The 24437-nt window shown below is 51.6% G+C and overlaps 2 protein-coding genes across 3 annotated transcripts in view; one reads left to right on the top strand and one right to left on the bottom strand.

Annotated features, from left to right (window-relative positions):
• Nucleotides 1–277: 277 nt before the first annotated feature.
• On the top strand, nucleotides 278–21959 carry LOC135896339 (dual specificity protein phosphatase 10-like). Its single transcript, XM_065424710.2, has 4 exons — nucleotides 278–553; nucleotides 8592–9077; nucleotides 14576–14950; nucleotides 21181–21959. Exons 2-4 carry the CDS (start codon nucleotides 8594–8596, stop codon nucleotides 21483–21485), a joined length of 1164 nt encoding a protein of 387 aa, XP_065280782.2. The 5' UTR covers nucleotides 278–553; nucleotides 8592–8593; the 3' UTR covers nucleotides 21486–21959.
• Nucleotides 11417–24437, bottom strand: part of LOC135896341 (ras-related protein Rab-32B-like) — a 32909-nt gene continuing 19888 nt past the window's right edge. Inside the window, exon 10 of one of the 2 annotated variants that reach the window (XM_070521727.1) lies at nucleotides 11417–11695. The gene's annotated coding sequence lies outside the window, so the exon portion shown is untranslated. Of the gene's footprint in view, nucleotides 11696–22064; nucleotides 22914–24437 lie in introns of those variants that run through there. The other variant, XM_070521726.1, reaches the window with a different exon arrangement.

Here is a 24437-nt window from a genome sequence, read left to right as displayed (position 1 = left end):
AGGCGCCCCCGAGTAGCGGTTTTTTTCCGCGTCCTTTACGAAAGAGGGATCGCTCCACTAGCCTTCTTCATCCCTGCCACGCCTTCGCTGCTTTCACCTCTCTCACCCCCATCGCCCTCATCCTCTGTGGAGAAAAGTGAAAAAAATCTCCATGGCATCTCCACGGCCTCAGCACGGCTTCGCCGGGCGGAGCTTGTTGCGGGTGACGTATTTTTGACGTCACGGCCGATTGGGGCAGTGCCCGCCGGTTTGCCGCGTTTGCGCGGCGGTTGAGCCAGCGGCCTCCAGCGGCAGTAGCGGCGGTAAAGTCGTGCCGGCGATGAAGCTGCGCCACGCAACGGAGGTGACTCATCGGCGGCTGCCGCTGCTGTCGCAAGCCGACTCAGCTCGGCCAGAGCGCTGCCTGTCGACGTGCCGTGCGGATCGCGCTCATGTGCACCGGATTGATCTCGACTTTTCTCGAGCCCGTCGATCCGTCTTCGCCGTCGTCAAAGGATTCGCGAGAAGGAGTCCGACACCTCCTTCACTGACCGACTGTCAACACTTTCAGCAGGTAAGGGAGACGCCTCTAGTTCTTTTTTCCTTTCCTAGCCGCATTCTTTTGCACCTCGGTACTACTCGAGAGCAGCCGATCGCTCGCACCCAAACACAGCGATCGTGCTTGAGACACGCGCCGAAGTGAAACCTTCGATTGAATGTTGTAGCCGCGTTTCGGGAGCGAGGTTTTTGGCGGTCACCTCTTCGAGACCCGCTCTTTCCGTCGTGTGCCCACAGGCATTTCCGCGTGCCGCTGGAGAAAGCTGAACGGGTGGTGGAAACGGCCACCGATTGCGTCGATGAGTGGCGCTCGCCCGCGGAACGACCACTTGGTGCCAGCGGTGTCCGGTGTTTTGCCAAATTGCCGCGGGCGTTAATGACTTCGTCGCCTCGAAGGCCACCTGCGACATCCTGACCCATGACATCATAATCCGTGCACTCCGAAGGAAGTCAGCGGCGTTTTTTTATGTGCCCGTTCCCGGTGTGGTCGGCGATTCTGCGTTCGTGTAGCATCCGATCGACGGCCGCTCGATCGCTGCTGTGCGTCTTCGTAGGGCGAGACACTGTCGTACTGAAAGCCGCCGCTTCAACACAACTTTCGCTGCAACCAGGTATGCACTACCCGCCGGGAGCAACATATCCACACACTACGTATGACCCGAAGCGCTCTTAGCGGAGAAAACTTATAAACGGTTCGCTTAGAGAAGCATGGCTTGCGTTGTCGGTGCCTTCAGTCGCCAAATGGGACCCATGGACAGTGTATGAATGCCTGGAGCGCTGACTTATGACTGCCCGTGCTGGACACGCCTGAGAACTTTCCGAGGGAAATGGCAAATCTCACGCTGCCGCCCGCAGTACAGGTGGAGAACAAAGCGCCAAGTAATTATATCCTCGTTAAAATCAGCTGTAGGCAGTACGTGCGATAATCGTTGCACGGTCTACTTGTTAGTATGCCGAAGGATGCGAAGGAAGTTGGATGCAGTAGACGGGTGTGTTTCGGAAAATATTTGCAAACTCGTGGGTTATGTACAGGATGGAGGCACAGGCTTATCTTGAACTCATTGTGTTAACTTATTGAGCGAAATGGGTCAAATATTATTTAAATTTCTCGTACAATTGTAGGAGCCGATAAGTGTGATTTTAAGGTTGACGCGGTGTTCGTGCCTGTTTAGTTTATTTTTTCTTTCCTTTTTTTGTAATAGCAGCAGTAGCTTACACATGTTGTCAACTTCATTCGCGAGCGCCTGTGTGTGTGTCTGTTTTCTCGTCTGCGTCCTTGTGCTATTTGCGCTACAGGAAAAAAAAAGCAAAATGTTGCACCAACAAGCCCAAATATATATCTACGCTGGTGCTTACAAAAGTTGTCGACTTCATTCGCGATTCGAAACGAGCCTCGGCAAGACGCTGCCACAGCGCGTGACGTCACGGAAAAAGTTAGTGCGAAATCTCGTTTTCGTCCGCGATGTCTCTCGCTGTCAGCTGATGAGGTCAGTGACCTACCATGGAAGACCAGCCTAGATAAATTTTGTCAATTAGGCTGATGGTGAGCCAGGTTGGTGAGTGCGGCGCGGCCGCCAAAGGCGGAGTTGTTTTCATTCGGCGTCATATCATCAATTCGGTCGCGGCAGCTCAGCGTAAGCTGCACTCAAGCGTGTGCAACAAACACTTCGACCACTTTTTTGAAGAGCCGATAAGAACGTAGTCAGTTTCGCCAGTTTGCAGGCGCTCTGTCTAAGTAGTCTGGGAGAACGTTCGCCAAAGGCCGATTAGATATTCAAATGCGTTCCAGACGACCTTGCCGTTAGCTGGTATACAAGCCGAAAACGAGTTTGCATGCCGGTTCGTGGCCGTCGACGCGAGGGCCGAGTTTACTGCGATAATTATATGCTGCGAACGTACCGACGTTGCAGGAAGGATAAGAGCGGGTTACGCAGCTATACCCTGTAACCATACCTCGACATTTTTTTTGTTGTTCTGTTTAAGCGCAGTTAAGGAACTTGAGACGTAGCCTATACAGTAGCGTTTCTGATACGCAGGAGCGAGATACTGAGGATGGTTCAGGCGAACCAGTTACTAATTAACTCATTAATGTGCCAGTCAAGTTTTAACTCAGTTAACAATTCATTGTTCTTGTACAAATGTACTCTTTCTTCCACGGCCAGATATAAAGATGAAGTCATAATTATGCTCGATGTGGAACTGTGTTTCGGCATTACAGTGTTAATACATGCTTTGCATCATAGATGTCTGCATAGGTGAAAGAGAAAGGAGGGGGGAAGGGAATGCAGTGGCGTAGCTAGGCCGTTTGGTACCCGGGACCCATAGGTCTTCTGCCACCCTCCCCTCCCCCGGGTGTAGTCGAGGAAGTCGAGGATATCGACAATTTCCGGGTGTCTTCAGACGTACATGACACCCCCCACTGGTCCCTTGAACCCGGGGCCCACGACCCCCCCCACCCCCCGTTGCTACGCCACTAGGGGAATGTTGCGTGCGTCCTCGCGTGTCGTTCCAACACCCAGAGAGAGAGAGAGAGAGAGATGGGGATAGAAGGAAGGCAGGAATGTTAACCAGTTCATTGTCTGGTTGGCTACCCTACGTTAGGGGAAGGCAGAAGGGGAAGAGAGAGAAGGTGTAGAGACGTGCGCAGACAGTCATTGAGTCAAAGCCGCTCGTGCAAACCAGACGTTCTCAGAAAGCACGAAAGTGCCTCCACTGCCTTCTGAGCCGATGATCGGTGGCAACGGTGCTCTAGTACTGTCTGTTCGCTCAGAGGACGATCATAATGTGTTGGACAAAGATTGTCTTCGTGCTTGAAACTGAGGACAGCGGCACAATAAGTGGCCATTGTTCTCCTTGCATCCCCAAACATCACATGCAGGACTATCAGCCATTCCGATTAGTGCCGTGTAAGCTTTCGTGAAGGCAACTCCCAGCCACAACCGACACCAGAAGAGACCCAGGACCGTCCCTTAAATCTTAGGCGCTGTCGGGGGTGGCGAACGTGTGTACACGTTGACTCAGGCCGGCTATATAAGTCGGCCGCAAACGGTGCGGCAGACCGTACGTCGCAGTGCTGCCTGACTCCGTGTCGCTTTGAGAGAGACAGACGCGCACTCTCACGAAGTGAATACAGTTACTTTGAACAATATGCGAAGAACGTTGTCCGGCCGCAAGAAAAAAAAAACAAAAAACAATGAGAACGAAAGCGACACGTGCTCGTGAGTCAGCCGTCGAGGCGGCTTCTCGTGGTCACGTTCAGATCACGCGGCGGCATGCACCCCTCACCCCGGCGACACGCTTTTGCGCAAGCCATCGCGACGTCTCCACCCGAGCCAAGTTCCGTGCAGCAGGAGGCAAGGCTCGCGGCGCCCGCAACCGCTTGCCCGGGACGACGAGGAGCGTGAAGGACGTGCCTTCCGATCAGTCTGTCCTCCCGGTTGGCCCAGGCGTCCGCGGCTTCCACTGCGCTGCGCGTAATTAACGTGACGGAGTGTATAGTATTGTACGCTGCGACGGTGGTGCGCGCCGTGACGGGATCCCCAGCGGCCAATGGCACCGGCGTGAACCCGGCACCGGACGCGTCGCTGTAAGCTGTCGTATTCAAGCAGCTCGGCGCGGACATTACTCCACAAGGCGCCGACCGACTCTGACGGTGGTGTAACCGGCCAGACACGCAACGCGGTCAGTCACCGACCCCGCGGTGTCAGCGGCGGCTTAACTGTGACACGCTTCTCTCTCTCTCTCTCTCTCTCTCTCGCAACGAGTCCGCGAGGAGACGAATTTGTGTGTCTCAGTGAGCACACACAGTGCCTGTGTGCTCACGATGAGGCGGCCGGTCGTGACGGGGTCCGGTTATACGCGCCAGGTTTCGTCAGCGAGCTTTTTTGTCCCGTGTCGCAAGACAAGGCGGCGAAGAACCTCGGTACAACGAACTAACCGTTCGTGTGAAGATTCAGCAAAGTCGTCTGCTGGGCTAGTTGGTGTACGCGATCACACAGAGCTGAAAGCCCGAGCACGATAAACGGAGACGGGTCGAGAGAGACAATGGGACAGGTGCTCAACTCGCAAAATCATTTTCTGTGAAACACGCATAATGTGTACGCAGCAGCAGTGCGCATGACATGCTCAGCCATTGGTTTCTCACGGATAGATGTTTCTCGTCACACCGAAAAAAAATGTTTTGCAATTTATAAGCGGTACATCTCTGAGATGTACCGCTTTCACTGAACTTGTTACGACTTTTACTTCCTCTAAATGATCAAGTTTGGTCGTCTTTCCAACAGACCGGCGCAACCGAAAGGCCGCGCCGGACATCGGTCCGAAGACCTCACTAAATCATTCAATCGGTAGTAGCGACTGACGGTGTGTACAAAGGGCAGGGACGTAATCAACGCGAGCTTATGACTCGCGCTTACTGGAAATTCCTCGTTCAAGGGGAACAATTGCAAGCCCCTATCCCAATCACGAAAGAAGTTCCACGTGTTACCCAGTCTTTTCAGACAGGGATAAAGACACGCTGCTTTCTTTAGTGTAGCGCGCGTGCGGCCCCGGACATCTAAGGGCATCAAAGACCTGTTATTGCTCTGTTTCATGCGGCTAGGAGCTGCTTGTCCCTCTAAGAAGGTTGTAAGGTGCTGGGAACCCCGCACCTATTTAATAGGCTAGTCTCGCTCGTTATCGGAATTAACCAGACAAATCGCTCCACCAACTAAAAACGGCCATGCACCACCGAACTTTCATTACCGCTTTCAACTTTCACTGAATTTTTACTGAGATTTCGCGGCACTCTCTTTGTGTGAGGAACCAATGTCCACGCACGTGAGCACTGAATTTTCTTCCTTTGAGCAACCGATGCCTTCGCATGTCTGGGTGCAGCTGCTAATACGTATATTATGGGTGTTTTCCAGAAGAAAAAAAAAAACTAATTTCGAGTTGATCGAGCACTTGTCCAGTTAAGTGTCTGTCTTGTCCCGTCTTGCTTTCGTGCCGAACGCTTAGCCACGAATGCACAAAGTTTCCTTGCAGCGCGACTTCGAAAGTCGTTGCACGCATTTACCGAGATGCGGTATACGTTGCCCACGAAGGTGGGAAATTCGGATAATACGTTTGCAAGCCAAGTTTCTTTTTTCTTTTTCTTTTTCGAGAGCCTCTTGGGAGCATCGTCGATTGCCGTTGCGAATGCGCCTGAAACGCGCACTCCCGCTACACGGAATTGATCAGCGTTCGTTCTGGAGCGAACTTCCTCCCGAGCGGAAGGAAGGCTCCGGCGTCGCCGCGTTTGCGTTTTCGTTCCCACGGGCGGGAAGCCACTCCGCTTCCGCCCGGGTCTCTTCGGTCTGACGTCGGTCGCGGCTTTCGTCGGGCAGCGGTGTATGTACGCGGCGGCTCTCGGCGCCTTCACCTGAATCGCTGCAGACCCCACCGCTTCGCCCCCCCCCCCCCCCCACTCCAAACCGTCATCCGGGAACGATGCCGTTTCGGGAGGCCGCCCGCGGCTGACTCAGCAGCCTCACATCCCTGGCCTGACTCCAAGGTCCGCCACCAGGTGTCCCGTGTCGTAGCTAGCCACCCCTCGCGCATTGCGCTAATTGTGAGCCCCTGAGGTAGTGCTCCAGGAATGCGCCTCCGCCACCACCGCAGCGGCTGCGACGTGGACGTCGTGCGATGGGCCCGGGCCGTCCTTATGCGTCCGGGATGGAAGGGGGGGGGGGCAGTAAGGGGGGCGCAAAGGGGGGGGGGCACGGCACGCACGACGCTTCCGCACACGGGCACCTGGGCGGAGCCGGGCGCCGTCACTTTGGCGTTTAAAAAAGGACAAATTTAAAGGGGAGATAGAGAGAAAGAGAGAGAAAAAGAAGAATAATGGGCTGCATCAGTGGGCGTTTAAAAAAAGACACATTTAAAGAGATGGAGATAGAGAGAAAGAGAGAGAAAAAGAAGAATAATGGGCTGCATCAGTGGGCGTTTAAAAAAAAGACACATTTAAAGAGATGGAGATAGAGAGAAAGAGAGAGAAAACGAAGAATAGTGGGCTGCCCATTAGTGGATTACCCTGCTACAATAAGAATTTAAAGCCACTTTTACCGAGATAGAGCGGGAGTACGGAGCGTCTTGAGAAGCAGCAACATTGAATTGGACTTGAATTCAATGCTTTATTCGAGTGCACTACAGTGCTCGGCGACTGAAACGCGAAATAGTCGGAGCACATGCGGCTGCTGGCGTTTTTTTTTTCTTTTTTTTTGCACCAACTGTATATATGCACTGGGGCACCGCACTTGATGCTATCATGGTACACAATGAAAGCAAGCGTTCTCGCGAAGCATTGTGTGTTTGGTTCCCCAGCAACCAGTGCTTACCTGTGGGACAAAAAGAAAAAAAAAACATCGCCGATGTAACCACGCACACCAACCGTCGCGTTTCAGTCTAGGTGAGCACAGTTTGCAACTTCGCACTTAGGAAGGCACAGCATGGGAGGAATATCCGGCGCAAGAAATGCAAAAGTGCAAATTCGGCGAAAAAAAAAACGTGCTAATGATCACTAGATAGCTATATATTCGTGCAGGAAAAACTGGATCGAGGGCGCCAAGGAAATTCTGGATCAGCCTCAATTACGTTGGGACGAAGAATGAGGCACTGCATATGGTATTCACGGTGGAAGAACGCGCACCGAATTAGAGGAGTATAATTCAAGAACTAACAAAACGATCCGTGGGAGGGCGCATTGGCTGCAAACAACCTGAACTGGCAAAAAAAAAAAAAGCTGGAGCATCCCAACCGCACGTGGCAAAGCGACAGTATGGAACACTGAGGATACTTTAACCAAACAAGAAAACTACAGCCGACTTCCGTTAATTCGAATCTTGCGGGGCATCAACGTTTGGTCGAATTATCCGAAATGACGAATTAAACGACGGCGAAATGAACGAATTAAAAGCTTCTTTCTCTTTATCGCTCAAAGTAGCGTGTAATGTATTTTTGCTTCTTGCTCTTGACGCGGAGTCGCAACCGTGCGACGGCATGCTTAAAACACTACCTCGGCGTTGCACACAGCCTTATATCGGTTGCACTCGATCGCCGCAGCGAAGCACTGCGGTCAGTGTCGTCAGCGTCGCTCTCGTCACTGCAGCATGACGAGTTTCTTGCCTTTTCGAGGTTTTAGTAACCGCTGCGCGCATGTTGAAGGATGCCGGTGGCAGTCAGTGGAACTGGCTCTCAGGTGGGGGGGGGGGGGGGGGGCGGGGTAAGGAGGGGTCAGCTCCACTCTGCAGCAGAAAACAGCGTCAACCTTTTCTTACCCCTTCAAGAACCACTTCTCTCTCTGTAGGGGCGCTCGCCTCTCCCCATCCCGCCCTTCCCTCTGGTTTCAGAGATCCTCGTGGTCCACTACGTGTTTGCAAGGCGCTGCGTGCCTAAACTGCAACGGTGCCGCGTGGTATACGGTTCCGAGGGGTCCAGTCTGGTGACAATCGCCAAGAAATCCTTTTACGTTAGCAGCGCCTACAACTTTACTCCGCTCAATCGGGAAACTCGCTGCACGTGCTTCATCTAATCCCAAACGTGTAAGCCCAAACAAAAGTTTTATTGCTTCATCTCTAATGTGATTACGCAGAGCCTGTATACCTCCCAGCCAGCGCATCTCGAGCTCGGTGTCGTGCATACATGTAACCGCGATCGTTGTATTCACTTTTTTTTTCTTTCCTGTCTTTCGTCCTGTCGTCTTCTCCGTCTTCGTCCCTGCTATTTTGCGCTAGTCTTTTGAATAATGATGACACACCAACTAGCCCAGCTTTCTGGTTAAAACACGCTGGCGGGCTAGTTGGTTAGAATCCATGGTAGAGTGTATAAGCGCGAATGGACGAGGACGAAGAAAGAAACAGATACACAGACACACTTGTATCTGTGTATCTGTGTATCTGTTTCTTTCTTCGTCCTCGTCCATTCGCGCTTATACACTCTACCAGCTTTCTGCCTTGATCGCCTGTCTCGAGCTCGGTGTCGTGCATGTGTAACAGGATCGCTGTATTCACTTTTTCTTTCCTTCTTTCCTGTCGCAGACATGTCGTGCGGAGCTTCGCTTGCGCTGGACTCCCGGCCGCGACTGCAGCTGCAGCTGCCCTCGTCCCCGGCCGGCGTCGGCCAGTCGTCGCCGTCGTCGGCGCCGACGCCGCGTCGCCGTCGCCTGTCGTGCGGCGCCGTGCGGCTCGTCACCCCCGGCGAGCTGGTCGACTCGTGGCAGCGGCGGCGGCGGCTGCTACTGGTCGACTGCCGGCCCTTCCTGAGCTTCAACGCCGGCCGCATCCGGTCGGCGGTGAACGTGAACTGCGGCGACCGCATCACCCGGCGCCGGCTGCAGCAGGGCCGGCTCGCCCTGTGGGACCTGGTGGGCTGCCGGCAGGCGCGCGACGAGCTGCGCCAGGCGCGCGACATCGTCGTGTACGACGACTGCACGGGCGACCTGGAGTCGCCGCAGCCCAGCTCGTCGCTGGCGCTCGTGCTGGCGGTGCTGTGCCAGAACGGCGCCTCGCCCGCTGTGCTCAAGGGTGAGTCGATCGTGTCTTCTGTGTGCGTGTCTGTGTGGTGTGTGCGCGCGTGTGTGTGTGTGTGTGCTCGCCGACCGTTTGTTCGAAGCGTGTCGGGTTCTCTTCGTTTAATCAATCATCCAACCAACCACTCAATCAACCAATCAATCAATCATCAATCAATCGATCGATCAAAAGCGTAGTTAGCCATGTGTAGAATACCTTAACGCGAGGCTCAATCCTCCAATCAATCGATCGATCGATCGATCAAAAACGTGTTAGTCACGTATAGAATACACTTACACGAGGTTGTTTTTCAATCAATCAATCAATCTAAACCGTATTTAGTCATGCATAGAATACTTTAACACGAGGCTCAATCGTCCAATCAATCGATCGATCAATCAAAAAACGTGTTTAGACATATATAGTAACACGAGGCTGTTTTTGAAACCATAGCCTAGAGGCATCCGACGGTGCTCGATAATGTTCCGTGACAGGCGGTCTTTGTTTCCAAGCTAGAGCGGCGATCTGCGGCGTCTGTACTGGGAGCGAACCTTTCTTTCCGCCGCGTTGGCGTCTCGAGCCAATCAGAGAAGCCGTAACGACCCCGCGAGCCAATCACAGCTCGCAAGATGGCGAATCCGACGACATCGCGGAATTTGACCAGTGTCTTCCGAAATAATTACACTCCAGGCAAGCGGATCCCAAGAGAGACATGTGCAGCAGCGTGTTATGAGAACTCTCTCCCCTGGAGATTACTACGGCTGCGTCTGCGCGATCTCGGAGGCCACCTCCGATCTGGTTACTGCGTAACGCTGGTTAACGCTAGTACTGAGGTTAACGCTGATACGCTGGTACTGAGGTTAACGCTGGTACTGAGTAACGCTGGTTACTGGGAGCGCGCTTCGGTCGAGCGTATCGCGCCCCGGGCGACGTACAGGGCGACGTAACGAAGGAAAGGCCGAATTGGCGGCGAATGCGCCGAGGAAGGGAGACAGACCATCGTCGAACACACAACAGTGGCGCAAAAACACGAAGCGAGGCCGCCTGGAAACCGGCTTTCCTCGACGTGTCCGGTTCCGCCGTTCACCTTCAAAGGACGCGGCCTCCCAAGGACGGGTGCTGCTGCGAATGTGGCCGCCGCCGCCGCACTGAGTCACAGCCTCCGGCCCTTGGCCCCGCCGTCCGACAGTCCGGGACTTCCCCCCGACGACACTCGTATGGCGCACCTGGCGTTTGTGGCCGGTGTGTGTGTACACTATATAACGCGAGAATGCGCGTATACTTCGGAAGGGGCAGCGTTTTTTTTTCTGCTTAAGAGCAGGAAAAAAACCGTCGCCCTCCGCCGCCGGCCATCTTGGAGAGCTGCCAGTTTCGGGTCGCTCTGCGAGTCTCACCACGGCAGCGGGTCTGCTGAATCACGTGTTGCATCCATCTTTTCTGCTGGTGCGCATGATGAGTCACTCTCATTGCCAGGGGGTGCCTCGGCTGATTCGGCGAGAACCGGCAGACGGTCTGGGCCGCCGCGGTATTATAATAGCTCGGTGGCTGTGGCATTGCACTGCCGAGTTCGAGGGGGCGGGTTCGAATCCCCGAGCGCGGCGGCCATAGCCCGATTGGGCCAGAATGGGAAGGTAAATACGCTCGTGGACCATGCATTTGGTGCACGTTAAAAAAATGGCGCGCGATAGAAATTAATCCGGAGTCCTCCATTTAAGATGTCCCTCATAATCCCATCTGTGCAGTTTCTGGACGTTGAACCACGCAATTTATTCGGAAGACTGCCGTCATTGCGCCCTTCGCTGTTAACCTCCCTTGTCTCTTGAAAAGGGCATCGACGAAACAATGCGCTAAGACCACGCTGTGTATGGCGGAATAGTTACGGGACGTGTCTTGCAATACAGTTCACAGGACTGGTCCCTCAACCGCGATTCCTTTAGTTATCCGTTGTTTCTAACGCTGCATTTTTGGTCAAGCTTTTGTGCAGAAGTTAGCGGACTGGCAGCTGAAGAAGCTAAGTATCATCACTTTTCTTTTTCGACAGAATCACCTGTCACGCTGAGCTAATTTAAAAGGTCGACATCTCCCACCGAAAAGGTGGTGCTTGTCCGGCGGGCCAACTCCGGCCCCTTCGTCTGTGGTTGTACACGAGCGGTGCGCAGCCTTTTATTTTTTGGCGATGAAGGGACGGGGGAGTCTCGTAAACTGTATAAATTTGTTTTGTGGCATGCTTGACGGGCGGGGAAGACGAAGGCAGAGACAAGAGTTGCGTGATGCTTTCATCGCATTGCTTTCTGTACGTGCCACGACTGTACGTGCCACGTGTTCTGTACGTGCCACGACTGCAGCAACAGCCTTTTTATTTCTTTTTGTCGCGTCTGTTTGTGTAGGACTTTGGTTTCACTGATAGCGATCGCGTGGTCGGCACCTTCTGAGTGTTCGGCGGTTCCAGTGCGTACTCGACAGAGAAGGTTCCGACAACGTTCTTGCCTTGTCCCGATTCTTTCGCTTACTTTCTTGGGGGCAATGCAAGTGTCTCGACGATGAGCATATAGCCCCCTTGTCTTCAGGGCCGGCGTGCACTCCTTGTCCGCCGGCATTCTTTCCTCCTCCCCCTCCCTTCTTCCTTCCCCGTCCTACAGAAAACAAGTTATTAGAGGGACACCAAAGATTAATGCGGAATCAGTTCAGATGGCCAAAGCACTCTTGAAGCACTTCCGTCGATTTTGTTGATATTGCGGTAATAGGTCACTAGAAGAAAAAAAGTGACGGTCGAAGTTTCTCTCTTTCTTTTTAAATTTCGCGCCGAAACCCCATGACCGGTACGTCGGTGTGACGTCACGAATTGCAAATTATTTCTTTTTCCGCATTTCAGCCGTTGTGGTTCAGTAAAAGTACTTGAATCTTCGTCAGTTCAACCTTTGTCTGTCTTGAAACACAATGTCGTTCACCTTTACCGATACAAATTTAACTACAGGGCCAGAACAGACGGCGTCAGAATGCGTGACGTCACAACGAGCTGGTGCGCCAATCTGAAGATGGCGGCGCCACCCGTCTTGCATATTTGCGTACCTAGTATACCTTGCGTACCTAGCGTATTCCGGCGGTAAGAGTGGATTTTATAGCGTTGCGAAAGGATAATTTACTAACATGGCTATAATAATTTTTTTTCTCTCTTCAGAGTCCCTTTAAGAAACACTAATTTTTGGTCGGATAAACGGTGTGAACACAGAGGCAGCATAATGAGCGCGTGCACAAGTGGTACATCCTGCGCGGGAAGCGCGTTTACAAATTATTATACTAGATACGCGGCCGTCAACTGAAAACAATTCTTGCTAGCCAAATCTCGCAGCAGTGGCGGACTTCGTAGACAGTGATAGTCGTCACTAACGACGTGTACTATACGTTTAGCCGACCTCTCATTTCGGCTCACGCGTTTGCACGGATCGATGATTGAAGCCGACGATGAGGCACCTCCCAAGACTGCGCCCACCGGTCACTGCTGTTCTGTGAACCACATTTAGAGATATTCGAGGTTAACGGAAATCGAGAATGGTGCCACAGGATCTCCTCTTGAGCAGACGTGTGGCCCCTTGCACCGAACGGCCTTTCTCCATCGCTGTCTATTTGTTTACCAAGTTAGCGAAATTTGGTTCGAGAGCTTTTCATCAGCAAACATCGCAGTTCCACTTTCTCCATCGCTATCTATTTGTTTACCAAGTTAGCGAAATTTGGTTCGAGAGCTTTTCATCAGCAAACATCGCAGTTCCGTGGTGTCCGCCGGATGCAGTGACGGTCAGCGTAAATTATCGCACTGCGTCCGATTATTTCCCGATTACTGTGAAATACGTTTCCCACACTGGCGGCCTCCGGGAATGCGTGTGATCACGTGGCCAGCCACCAGCAGCGTCAGCCGCTGAGGGGACGGGCCCATCCGTTAGTTATATAGGACGCTGACGGTACGAAACAAAAAATGAGCGCTATTTGCCATACAAACTGAGTGCGGGGATTACAGCAAACACAGTTTCTCGCAACCGCCACACACACACACACACACACACACACACGAACAGCTAGGCCACGGTCCGTACACCCCTGGTTGGCTGACGTGTTCGCACGCGGTCAGTCACGTGACGCACCACAACCGGGCCGGGCCCGCCCGGTGAAGATGCGGGGTGCCTGCCTCGCCTGTCGCTCGGAGTCGTGAGTCAAACGCGGTGCGCGCGATGACGCTGCGATGAATCACGGACCCGAGAAGAGCGACGTTTCGGCCGCCCAGCGTCGCTCTTTCTTTCCCCCTCCCCCCCCCCATTTACTCCTCGCCCGTAGTAGTCCCCCGATGAAGGCGATCAATGGAGCGTATTAGTCACACACGCGCGCGCGGGCGCGCGAGATTTGAACGCCGAGCGTGCAGCTTCTTGCGGGGCCGCACGCAGGCGTGAGGATCTCGATCGTGCATATCCCAGCGCACATGGAGAAGGCAAGCAGAAGTGAGTTGCGAGGATGCAGGGCCGTCTTCGTAACGATTGAGGTCCGGTCGTTGACGTCGCGTAGGGAGATGCAATGCGTAGGGCAGGTATATATACAAGCGGTATGCCTATTGCAGTTACCTATAGTGGGTGCCACCAAAGGCCAGCACAGTCGAGGACTTCAGAGAACTAGGTGGCGTGATGAAAGGAGGAAATTCGCAGGCATATGTGTGATGGGTTCAGCTGCCGCAAGACAGGGGTGAAAGGGAGGTCGATGGCAGGGGCTGTCATCCTGGAGTGAACATAAGTACGCTGATCGATGGTGACGATGGTTGTGGTGGTGATGACGATCAATGTCGGACGCCGTTCCGCGCTGCGAGATCCCTTCGCCCAACAATTTGCGAACTCGATCTCCGCGCACTAGCAGCGACAGCACTGTATAAATGCACTGTGCCCAGTCGTTCTCGTGGCTCTGTCCAGGCGCGCGGCTAATCGCCTTTAGGTGGCGCTGCGGGGGAATTAAATCGAGTGCGTGGTCTCCTTCAGCCTCCCCAGAAAGACGAGCAAGGATGGACTGGGATTTTTAAAAAAAGAATAACGGTCACGTGTGCAGGGAAGTTAATGCGCAGAAGGAAGGAACTGCAAAACACTATAACCGCAGCGTTAACGAAGGCGGACAAAATCAATACGCTCAATCCCGTCGCTTTTCTTCGCGCTGTCAATTTTCTCGTGCCCGTATATTGTTAACACCATATTGCGGTTATTGCCTTAAGCACAGAGTCATAGAGAGTTTTAGATTAGGGGACGCAAGCGGCTTGCGTATACGCAAGAAATAGGGGCGACGGTACTGCGCATGCGCAGCCGTAGTGGTCTGCGCATGCGCAGTACCGCGGCCCCTAGTTCTTGCGTACGCAAGCCGCTTGCGTCTACAGTGTGCTTGCGTCCCCTAATCTAAAGCTATCTATTAGCGTAAAGTGATTATGCAGCAAGTTCGTCCCAAGCAAAAGGACGCAGCAACTAAACGCGCCCGCGTCTGATTGTGCGCAGGTGGCTTCCGCGAGTTCCAGCGGCAGTTCGCCGACGAGTGCACGAGCAGCGCCGCACCGACGCCGCCGCCCCAGTGCCCGGACTCGGCCGAGGCCCGGGACGTGTCCCAGTGGCCGACCACGTGCGTGCTCCCCTTCCTGTTGCTGGGCAACGAGCGCGACGCCAGGGACGCCGAGCTGCTGGAAAGGCTCGGCGTCGGGCACGTGCTGCACGTGACGCCGGCCCTCCAGCAACCCGCGAGCGCGGACGGCACGGCGGCGGCGCCAGGTCAGCACGCGGACCACTGCCCGGGACTGCGGTGCAAGCGCCTGCCGGCCTCGGACAGCTGCCACCAGAACCTGAAGCAGTTCTTCGACGACGCCTTCCAGTTCCTAGGTAGGTGCACCGAATCGATCCAAGCTGCGCGTATATACGCTTGATGGCTTGCGAAATCTCGCAACGCTTCCGGCCGCGCGCCTACACTCTAAATACAGTTGCACCCTTTGGGGTGTTTTTTTGTCCCACAACAATAATCGTCATCTGTCTTGCCCGTGTTTCCTTTCTTTAACGCTGCGAGCCCGGTACTTCCCAGTCACGAACGGCATGCGCGTTATCAGTGTGACGCAGCATTCTCGACAGGAAAGTAGCGAGCGCCGAGTTTTCAGGAAAGGAAACGCAAGCAACGCAGATGATGATTATTGTTGTGGGACAAATATACACCCCAAAGGGTGCAAAAGTTTTTAGAGTGTATAAACATGCGCAGGTGGTGCGGGGCAGATCGTATAGGCTCTTGAAACAGTGGCACCCCTTTGGGGCGTATATTTGTCCCGCAACGATAATGGTCTGCACCCTTCACTCTTAAAACGGTTGCACCCTTTGGGGTGTATATTTGTCCCACAACAATAATCGTCATCTGCCTTGCTTGCGTTTCCTTTCCTGAAAAGTCGGCGCTCGCTACTTTCCTGTCGAGAATGCTGCGTCACGCTGATAACGCGCATGCCGTCCGTGACTGGGAAGTACCGGGCTCGCAGCGTTAAAGGAAGGAAACGCGGGCAAGACAGATGACGATTGTCGTTGTCGGACAAGATTGTTGTGGATTGTATTGTTGTGGACAAGATGCAAAATTTTTTAAGTGTATAATCATGCGCATATGGTGCGGGACAGATCGTATACACTCTTAAAACAGCTGCACCCTTTGGGGTATATATTTGTCCCGCAACGATAATAGTCATCTGCCTTGCTTGCGTTTCTTTTCTCAAAAATTCTGCGCTCGCTTTCCTGTCGAGAATGCCATGTCACGCTGATAACGCGGGCGCATGCCGTTCGTGGCTTGGAAGTACCGGGCTCGCAGCGCTATAGAAATGCCTCAGCTAATAATTAAAAAGTTGGGTAATTAGAGCTTAATCATTTAGTCAGTTATGGGGATAACAAAAAAAATGTCTGAGTTGCTATAGGCTATTGCGAATAGTATGCGTTCGGTTCAATTCTCTTCCGACGCGCCATTCATGTTTAAATTCTTGGCTCAATAGTTATGCGGAACACCCTGCACGTACACTCGTCAACTGCGGAAGTTGCGCCGCGTGCCAGGACAAAACCACGACTAAACACAAACTGCAGTGCGCGAAGTCAAGTTCTGGAAGAAAGCTTTCTCCTTTGCACACAGACCTTGCTTAAAACAGCCTAAAGCCAAGCCACGCATAAAGCCAACCACGCAAACAAAGAGTATAGAAACATTAAGCAGACTCGCAGCTTCGAACCGATGACGGGACCAACGTTCACATAAGCAATGCTCAAGCTTTCGCTTGGAACGCAACCGTGCACTGCATGCATCGGTAATTGATGTCAGCTTGCGTGGCCGCGGTTGGTGCCTTCGCAGGCGCGGGCAACATTCGTCGATAACAAGTGCAGGTTCATGTCGTATCGATGACGTAATGAAATTTGCAGTCGGCGTGTGAGATGCATGAGTCAGCAAGAACCCCCACTCCGGACGCGTACGTATACGCCTCGACAACCCGGCACACAACAGGGATTGCGATAGCCTCTGCTCTTTATTCGGCTTGAACGGAAGCATGTATAACAAGTGTTTATGATTCAGGCAATTTAGGGTATGCGGGAGGTTGAGAGCACGAGCTTTGAGGGAGGCAATGGACTTGGTTAATACTCTTCTGCGCGCTCTGCTTGACGGTCCTCTTAAACCATAAGCACAGAGAATTTCGGTCATGTAGGAGTACTTTGTAATCTTAATTTCAATCATGAAACAAGGGAGTTAATGTTTTCCGATGCTGCCTTTGATGTGACCCCTCTAAACCACCTTGTCAGCTATATATACGGGATAGTGAGGTCATAACGTAACTTTGGCAGTGCAGTGCACTCCGAACTATGGTCGAGATTTCTTTTTTTTTTTTTTTTTTCTGCGTCGCGTTTCGAAGTGTTCGAACGTGACACAGAGAGAGAGCCCGACTCGCAGCTCACAAAACTGCTTGGTGCTCGGTATCAGTCTCGGATCGAGGGCTGTATTAGCAGGGTCCGTCGTTTATCTTTCAGCGCTCGCAGTATATCTTCTTGTCGGAGGTTACTTTTTGTGTGTGTGCGCGCGCTTTTACATATCCGTATTCACTCGCGAGGCGTGGGTCTGAGGTGTCCCGCTCACCCCGATCGAGCGAGAGTGACTACACAGAAGGGGGGAGGGGGAAGTGGTGGGGGGGGGGTTGCCTGACGCACGCACAGATGTTCGCACGCGTTGTTCGGTGGGAATCCGCGCGAGCATACGCTCGCGCGCTGACGTCATCGGCGTCCGAGCCCCTGCCGCACCACCGAGTCCGAACCAGTAGTAGTGCAACTGTTGACACCCTCTTCCTCGTCGTCGTCGTCACCGGGAGACATCCCCCGTCCGCGAATATCGAGGGAAGACGAGTGTGTGTGTGTGTGACTCAGTGAGGGGGTTCGCTCAGTTCCGCAGCTGCACGCCGTGGCCATTGTTAGCGGCCCTGCGTAACCTACCTGCCACCGTGCGTCACCCTCGCGGCGAGCACGTGGCCCTCCGCGAGGCGTACCGTGACGTCACTGCGGACCCCCTTCCCCCTCGTGACGTCAGCGGGGCTCGAACCGCGCGCGCGCGCTTTTGAAAGCGCACCGCGTTCGCGAAACGCCGCGGCGACCCCCGCGGCCGGTCCGACCGCGCGGGGATGCAGACGGCGGCCTGCCTGCCCGTCTGCCAGTCGTCTGTCGAGTGACGGTTGGTTGGCTGAGCAGACCATGCGAGCTGTGACGCATTTGCAGACGCACGCGCATATGCAGCTGGCTCGCCAGTAAATGACGTTATCGCAGAAGGGCGCGTCGTTGGGATTCTTCTTAGAAGGCGTGGGAATATCGAAGAAGGGGGGGGGGGGGGGGCGAGGGTACGCATACGTTTCTTTGAGGTGCGCGTCTTTCTTGTCTCCGTCATCGTTTTTCGCGCCGTTCCCACGCCTTCGAAGAGGACGCGTCATCCACAGTGTACTTTTATGGCCCCGTTTATTACAATGTCAGCGTCACATTGGTGTATTAGCTCATTTCCACTTAAATAATGTCAGTCACAATCTGGGAGTGTTACGTGCCAAAAAACCCACGTTCTGATAGTGAGGCACGCCGTGTAGTGGGGGTGCTCCGTATTCATATTTTGACCACCCGTGGTTGCACGGTACACGGGTGCATTTTCGCTTAAGCTTGTTTAACAGTTTTTTTTTTTCGTTTGTTTTCCACGTAGAGCATATCGATTTTGTATGAATTTGTGGTTCCTTATTATTTTTTTCCCTGAAATTATGCGGTACGAGATGTGCTTGTGGATCACTATATACCGGATGAGTTAACCGGGTGGACGAAAAAATAAAATAAAAGGGAAGACGGAGAGATCTGTAGTGAGGCCAGCCCGCGCCGCATATCGCACTTTCTTGGCACGTGTCCGTGCAAGGAGACACCGTCGCCACAGACCACGTGTGCGCGACAAGGAAGCGCTATGTCGTTAAAAGTTATTCCGCTTTCTTTTTTTCTTTAACCTTTGCGTTTTTCGCCGTCCTCGTCAAGCTCGCGCCTTACCTCCTCTTTCGCGTCAGTTTTGCTCCGCGGAGTAATCGACGATCCACCACGTGTACGTATTAAGCGTCGAAGGTTTTTCCGGGAACTGATGCGTTCACTAGCCACTCACCGCGCGTCATACGCCACGGAACGACCACGTACGCGTCGTGTGCGTTTACGTGGGACGTTGTCGGTCTTGGAACTGCGGCGTTGAACCCGAGTTATTTGCGCTGTTCTCTGAACCGCTTGAGGCCTCTTTCCGCTCTATATTCGGAGCGGAACAACCTTTCACCGCGAAAAGGAACCTCCGTTACCGTTTATGCCTCGATCGCCGAACCTGTTGCCTGTGAACGGATGCGGTCGTCACGAGGTTTCAATGGGCGCGGGACACGTAATTTTTTACTTCTGCACGGGCAACAGCCAACTTTTGAACCGCATTCTAATCAGCATGGTCAGGAGAAGAAATACAAAAGAAAAAAAATCTATATTTGCACGATTTTCAAGAGAAAGCGCTTGCGCCCCAGACTAGCGTTGTGGAGAATTCTATACATACTTTTTCTTTTTTATCTGCTTCTTCGTTTTAAGAAGGTGCAGTTAGATTTAGTAATTATTTGTGATACCTGTAGGCCCTGCGATCATGTATAAATTTATTTTGTCAATAAGTCTTTCTTTTTCACTTATTGTTTTAATAAAGTCGTCTAATCAGTCACTCGCAAACTGCGAGTCGTGGTGTTTCCTCGTGGTTCGTTATTCACGTTTCCTTAGCGACTCGCACAATAGTTTCGCGTGCGTCCGACGCGCGACGTACGTACTACCGACAAGTTTTCTAAAGCTGCACATATGAAGCAGCCAAACGTCTTCGCTTCGAACGCGTTTGCCACTGGCCTGGACAAGTGCGATTCCGCGAACACTCGAATCCTGCCTCTCCCCCTCCCCGATCTGGGGATTTCCCCCTCGACGGGCGCTTGCGACTTTCGGACGAACCCGGCGTGCGAGCTGCAACCGGAAACGCGCGACGGTGATACGCACAAAGCAAACATTGTGGCGCGTCCGGTTTCTTCAGCGCGGTGCAAAGCCTCCCCGCTTCACCGTCGCGACCGAACAAAGGAATGCGCCGCCCCCCCTCCCCAGCCCTTACCATGCGCAAACGGAGGGCAACCGTTTCGCGAATCGCACAACCAATTCGAACCAATTGTCGTCAATCGACCTGAAAGAAGGTACCGCCGCACTACGAACTCAATTCTTTTCAGTCCGATGTTTCACACAGCCCGCCTCAAACGCACCCGCTAACATATCCTACGCTCGCAACTAAAAAAAAAAAAAGTAATTACTCACCGGCTCGCACAACTGGTGCTTGCCAGCCGGTTTGAAAGTCGGGTGCCGCAAGTCGTCACAGACACGGGTGGTCGTGCGACCTCAGTCGCTGCCTCTGTCATTGCAGCGAACACAGGGTACGAGAAAAAGTTCCAGAAGACTGAAAGGGCGCGAAAAGCGAAGTGTCGGTGGTGTCTGCGCCATACTACCATCTTGAAGTTCCCGCTGTGGTTCCCGCATCGCCGCGATTTCGCGGCATTGAGTGTCATATCTTCGACGACGTCTGCCGAGCCCCAGTTACTTTTTTTTAACCGGTAAACACAGACTACATTGCACTCTAAAGGCGCCAGAGACCGAACTGAGTGACATTTTATAATATTTACAACGGCCCAATCGCGAGATAATGCTTCCGAGATCCGCGACGCCACTGGCGTGAAACTTGAAACGATAAAAATTTGGTCTTGGGTTTCTTTTTTTTTTTTTTCAGTCAACGTTTTTAACTGCAGGTAACCAAATATTTTTGAATGCACACTTCATCTGTTTAGATTGATTTAGGATTTGGCGCCGGTACGTCAGCGTGACATCAATGATCTTCTCCTATTTGGGCCATTGTGGTGCAGCAAGTTTTGAAACTTGCCCAGTGCAGTCTTTCACATCTTTATAATTTATTTAGTCTATGTTCACCGGGAACACATTTACAGGGTTCAAACAAATGCTGTCGAAATCCACGTCGCAGCTAGCTGATGCGGGAACTTCAAGGCGGGGGCACCACCACAGACTTTTCTGGCTTACTAGGCCTCCTATCGCGGTAAAAGATTGCTTCTAATGAATTCTGGGAGCATAATTTACTAATGAAGCTCAACCTATTATATTTAGTAATCAGTCTAAAATCCCTCTACCTTCTGTCACGGTCACTTCAATATACAACAGTCTCCTTATCTGTAACACTTATCTATGCACTCGTTAAGAATGGACCGCGGCACACCAATGCGTCGACAGACACAAGTACTTCCTTTCTCTGCTGGTCATCTCTTACCGGAACAGCTTGCCAACTATTGCTGCTACACCGTTTCTCTTACACAACACATTCTATTCCTTAGATTTTCTTCGTGAAATTCCTGTTAACCTCTATCGAGAGGTTTTTTATGTTACATTTGTGTAATAGTTGTGTAGATGTGCCCGCTATTCTACAGGCTGTAATGAGCCTGCAATAATTTGTGTGCACAGATGTACTGACAGTTCGCTGCTTTCTCCCGCAGATGAGGCGCATGCAAGTGGGAGCAGAGTACTGGTGCACTGCCATGCGGGTGTGTCTCGGTCGCCAACAATCACAGTGGCCTACCTGATGCACCACCTGCGGCTGCCGCTGGTGGACGCGTACCGCTACCTCAAGGCAAAGCGGCCCATCATCTCGCCCAACCTCAACTTCATGGGGCAGCTGGTGGAGCTGGAGCAGAAGCTCGCTCAGAACGACCAACAACAGCCGTGCGTGCAATGCTGCCGCGCTTCGGCCACGCTGCTCGAGCTGCTCGCCACCGAACCGTCCTCCTCGGCAGGCGTCTGAGAGCGCACCCCACACCCTCCATAGGGACCAACCCGGTGCCTTCGATGTGTCCCCATCAGCGTTTGAGCATGCCTTCATTCGTGCGGCTTTAGTCTTCAAGTCAGAAGCCATACTGCGTTTTGCCCAAGGCCTCCATTTGGTTGTGATATATGTTACTGAATGCCCACTGCAACGAAGGTACACCCCTGCTCAGTCAGAATAGCTACACTGCCGAAAACAGACCAAGGATGGCAAAGCCTATGCAAAGGACTGTGGACCTTCACAGGCAGCAAAAGTGCTGTGACCTTCTAGTCTGCCCTCGCACTTGGGCCTGCTGCTATAAGTGCCAGGAAGGACATAGCGTGAAATATTTTTTTGTGTGCCGTTGTACCCATGTGAAATCTTGCTCAGTCAGACTTCTCGAATGTCTAACTTAAATATTTTGGCAGCGAAACTACCAAGACCCGAGGGCTACAATAAACGTCATTCTCTGTACTGCTTCTCTGACTTCCTATTACGCCACGGAAAGAGTGGCTTGCTTCACAGAACTTGCGGCCAAAGTATGCTTGACAAGCCGTAGTAACAACAGTGTCTGCAATGACTTCATGTGGAAACTTTATTCAAATGTCAACACTGGCTCACTCAATTCTGTTGGCACACAAAAAAGAGTACCAACAATGCAAAACATCCTTGTACAATCTCTACCAGTCCTTTCCTGTTCATCACAAGCTTTCATTTGAGGAATAATGGCTTAAAAAATGAGCAATACTTCTACAAGCTACTCTTGTACAGCCCATAAATGTGTGTAAAGGGACGTGTAAGCAAGACGAAAAATTACTTTCAATAAACATAACATTCGCTGCACTACTGTGTGGCTTGAGAAACTGCAACGTAGAAAAAGAAATTACTTCACAGTGTAACATTTTCTTCCGAGGAATGGCAAAATCAAAACTGCAACTGTTCTTGTCAGGACGCTGCACATCAAACTATACACAGAATCTAACAATACACACATTACTTTTCTTTATCTACAATGAAACACTATTTGTTAACAATGAAGCTGCACGTAAATTGCAGTGTTTGCAAAAAGAAAAACAAAAAAAAAATGAAAGGGCAGATTTCAGTAACCGATTCCCTTAAGGCACATTCAAATGGTCTTTTGAGAGCTGACAGTGCTTTCAAATACATTGATAAACCTGTATTACACAGACCATGTTTATGGTCATGATGAAGATTAGTTACACTGTTAAACAACCTTTGAAACTTCGCAGGTATAAACGACCAGTTGAATGTGCCATTAATAGAATTTCCGCAGACAGCACTTATCGGGCATTTTCACAAGGCTCTTTCCTTTCCCAGTCTACTACTTCTCACCCTCGGTCGGCTGATGTGAACGCTCTGGCTGAAACTTGTACTCTCCATGCCGTGGTCTGAAGGTGCTTTGTTTACCTGCGGCAGTATACTGTACATATTTCAAAAAGCAGAAAACTTTCATTTTTAACTTGTCATTGCCGTTACACCCACTCTTCCAAAGCCCCTCCTTTCCTACCAGACTTCATTCAGCACAGCCTGGGGAATCTGTTCAGCCAGGGGCAAACACATCCAGCCCAGTTCTTAGCTTACAACAGTTGACCCCAGTATAAGGTACACATGTAGTACTAGTTGGAGCACTTGGCTTGAAGACTTAACGGGGCACTAAAGAGAAAAATTACCCAAGTTGCGCTAGTAATTTACCCTACAACACCAAAAAAATGTCACTCTTACTGTAAAAAGCGATTTGGTAAGACCGAAAAGGCTCAAAGACAAAAGACGGCTGGTGATGCCATCGCCTTGAAGTTGTCAAGCTCACGGAAAACGTGGGTTTTGACGGCAACTGCTTGGGCCTTGTTTTATTTCTTATCGACAAAGCTGGACTATGCTGTATACTACAAGACCCAAAGACGGAACTTTGCAAGTTTTGAGTACTTTCACTCAGCTACAGTGGCCCGAATACAAAAATTTACTTTGAAATCCACGAGGTCACAATGACATACTGGGATGGGGTTTCGGCATTAAATTTAAGGAATGGAACTACAACTTCTAATAATTAAGTTAGTACCATCAAATTAGCAAGAATTTAGTTTTCAAGGAATACCCTACCAGTTGAAACAGATCTAGCATTTCTCTATAGAGTCCCATTAAGCACTGGTTCAATATCTCAAACCACCAGGACACTTTTTTATGTCGCATAAAAATCAATTGAGATGCATGCTAACGAACGGAGACATTCAGCCCATTCTTTCACATTTAAGTGCTTTTCGCAGTAAAACTCTGTTGCACACGCCAAGTGAAAATGTACCTACAATGCATTAAAGTGATAAATGCTCACATGTGACGTTACACCACAACTACCACCACCATCATGTAGTGCTATGACTATAAAGCAGGTGGCATGCGGTAGAACGAGACATCCGATGCAGGTGTGAAAGATGGCTGCCCACTACTGAAATTTGTTGGACAGGACAAACCGTACATCAGCCCACATGTGAAATCGTACAAAGTGTTTCCTGCTTAAAAGTACATGGCAAGAAATATGTTCTCAAGAAATACAATGGATACTCATTCGACGTTGTTGTCAATGGATAGCAGTTACACATCTATTATCCTCAGGCATAGAAGCATGAAATCATCTGCGCAGTGGTTCACGTGTGTAACAACTGAAAATGGCAGGCAAACTTTTCCGCCACACATGAATAATCCAAGTTTCAAAACACAGTGAATTAAAGCAGGGTCATAAAGTGGGGTCACAGTACAAGAACCAAAATTTTCGGTCAAACGGTACATTTTCAGACTATTGCGATTTTGTGCTCCGTTATCGTTGAAGGTGACACAAGCAAAGTATTTACACTGTAACCTCTAGAAAATAAACAATCTGTGCTCATGGGCCCACCACGCTAGTAAAAATGACCGACGCTTTCAACTTCTTAAGGAATA

This window comes from Dermacentor albipictus, chromosome 7, assembly GCF_038994185.2.
Source record: "Dermacentor albipictus isolate Rhodes 1998 colony chromosome 7, USDA_Dalb.pri_finalv2, whole genome shotgun sequence".
Classification (NCBI taxonomy): domain Eukaryota; kingdom Metazoa; phylum Arthropoda; class Arachnida; order Ixodida; family Ixodidae; genus Dermacentor; species Dermacentor albipictus.
The sequence above is the reverse complement of the archived record's forward strand: the minus strand, read 5'-3'. Positions and strand labels throughout refer to the sequence as shown.